Raw genomic sequence first — 357 nt, forward strand, 5'->3', positions numbered from 1 at the left:
CTCTCCCTCTCCCCCACACACTCTCACTCTCCCTCTCCCTCTCCCCCTCCCACACACACACACACACACTCACTCACTCTCCCTCTCCCCCACACACACACACACACACTCACACTCACTCTCTGTCTCACTGTCCCTCTCCCTGTCTATCTCACTTACCTAGTGAACCGATACCGATAGAAGCCACAATCACAGGCTCCTTCCCCCAAACGTTCTTCAAATAAGATCCAATTTCTGTCTCAGGAAGAGAGTTCACAATATTGAGGGAACAAATACAAAATGTTTCCGAACACCTCAATTAGATGCCAGTCTGTAACTCCCTCCCGGGGGGTATCTGTTATTCTGTATATAAACCCC

The 357-nt window shown here is 49.6% G+C and overlaps 1 protein-coding gene across 1 annotated transcript in view; it reads right to left on the reverse strand.

The window, feature by feature from the left end:
* ndufa3 (NADH:ubiquinone oxidoreductase subunit A3) overlaps positions 1-234 on the reverse strand; it is a gene marked incomplete at its 5' end in the record, with an annotated part of 1,569 nt that extends 1,335 nt beyond the window's left edge. The window contains one exon of the mRNA XM_048594193.1: positions 160-234. Within this exon, the coding sequence (XP_048450150.1) occupies positions 160-234 (75 nt within the window). The remainder of the gene's footprint in view (positions 1-159) is intronic.
* Between the last annotated feature and the right edge of the window lie 123 nt (positions 235-357).

The sequence above is a fragment of the Rhincodon typus genome, unplaced genomic scaffold (genome assembly GCF_021869965.1).
Source record: "Rhincodon typus isolate 14 unplaced genomic scaffold, sRhiTyp1.1 hic_rhity00006867, whole genome shotgun sequence".
NCBI classification, from domain to species: domain Eukaryota; kingdom Metazoa; phylum Chordata; class Chondrichthyes; order Orectolobiformes; family Rhincodontidae; genus Rhincodon; species Rhincodon typus.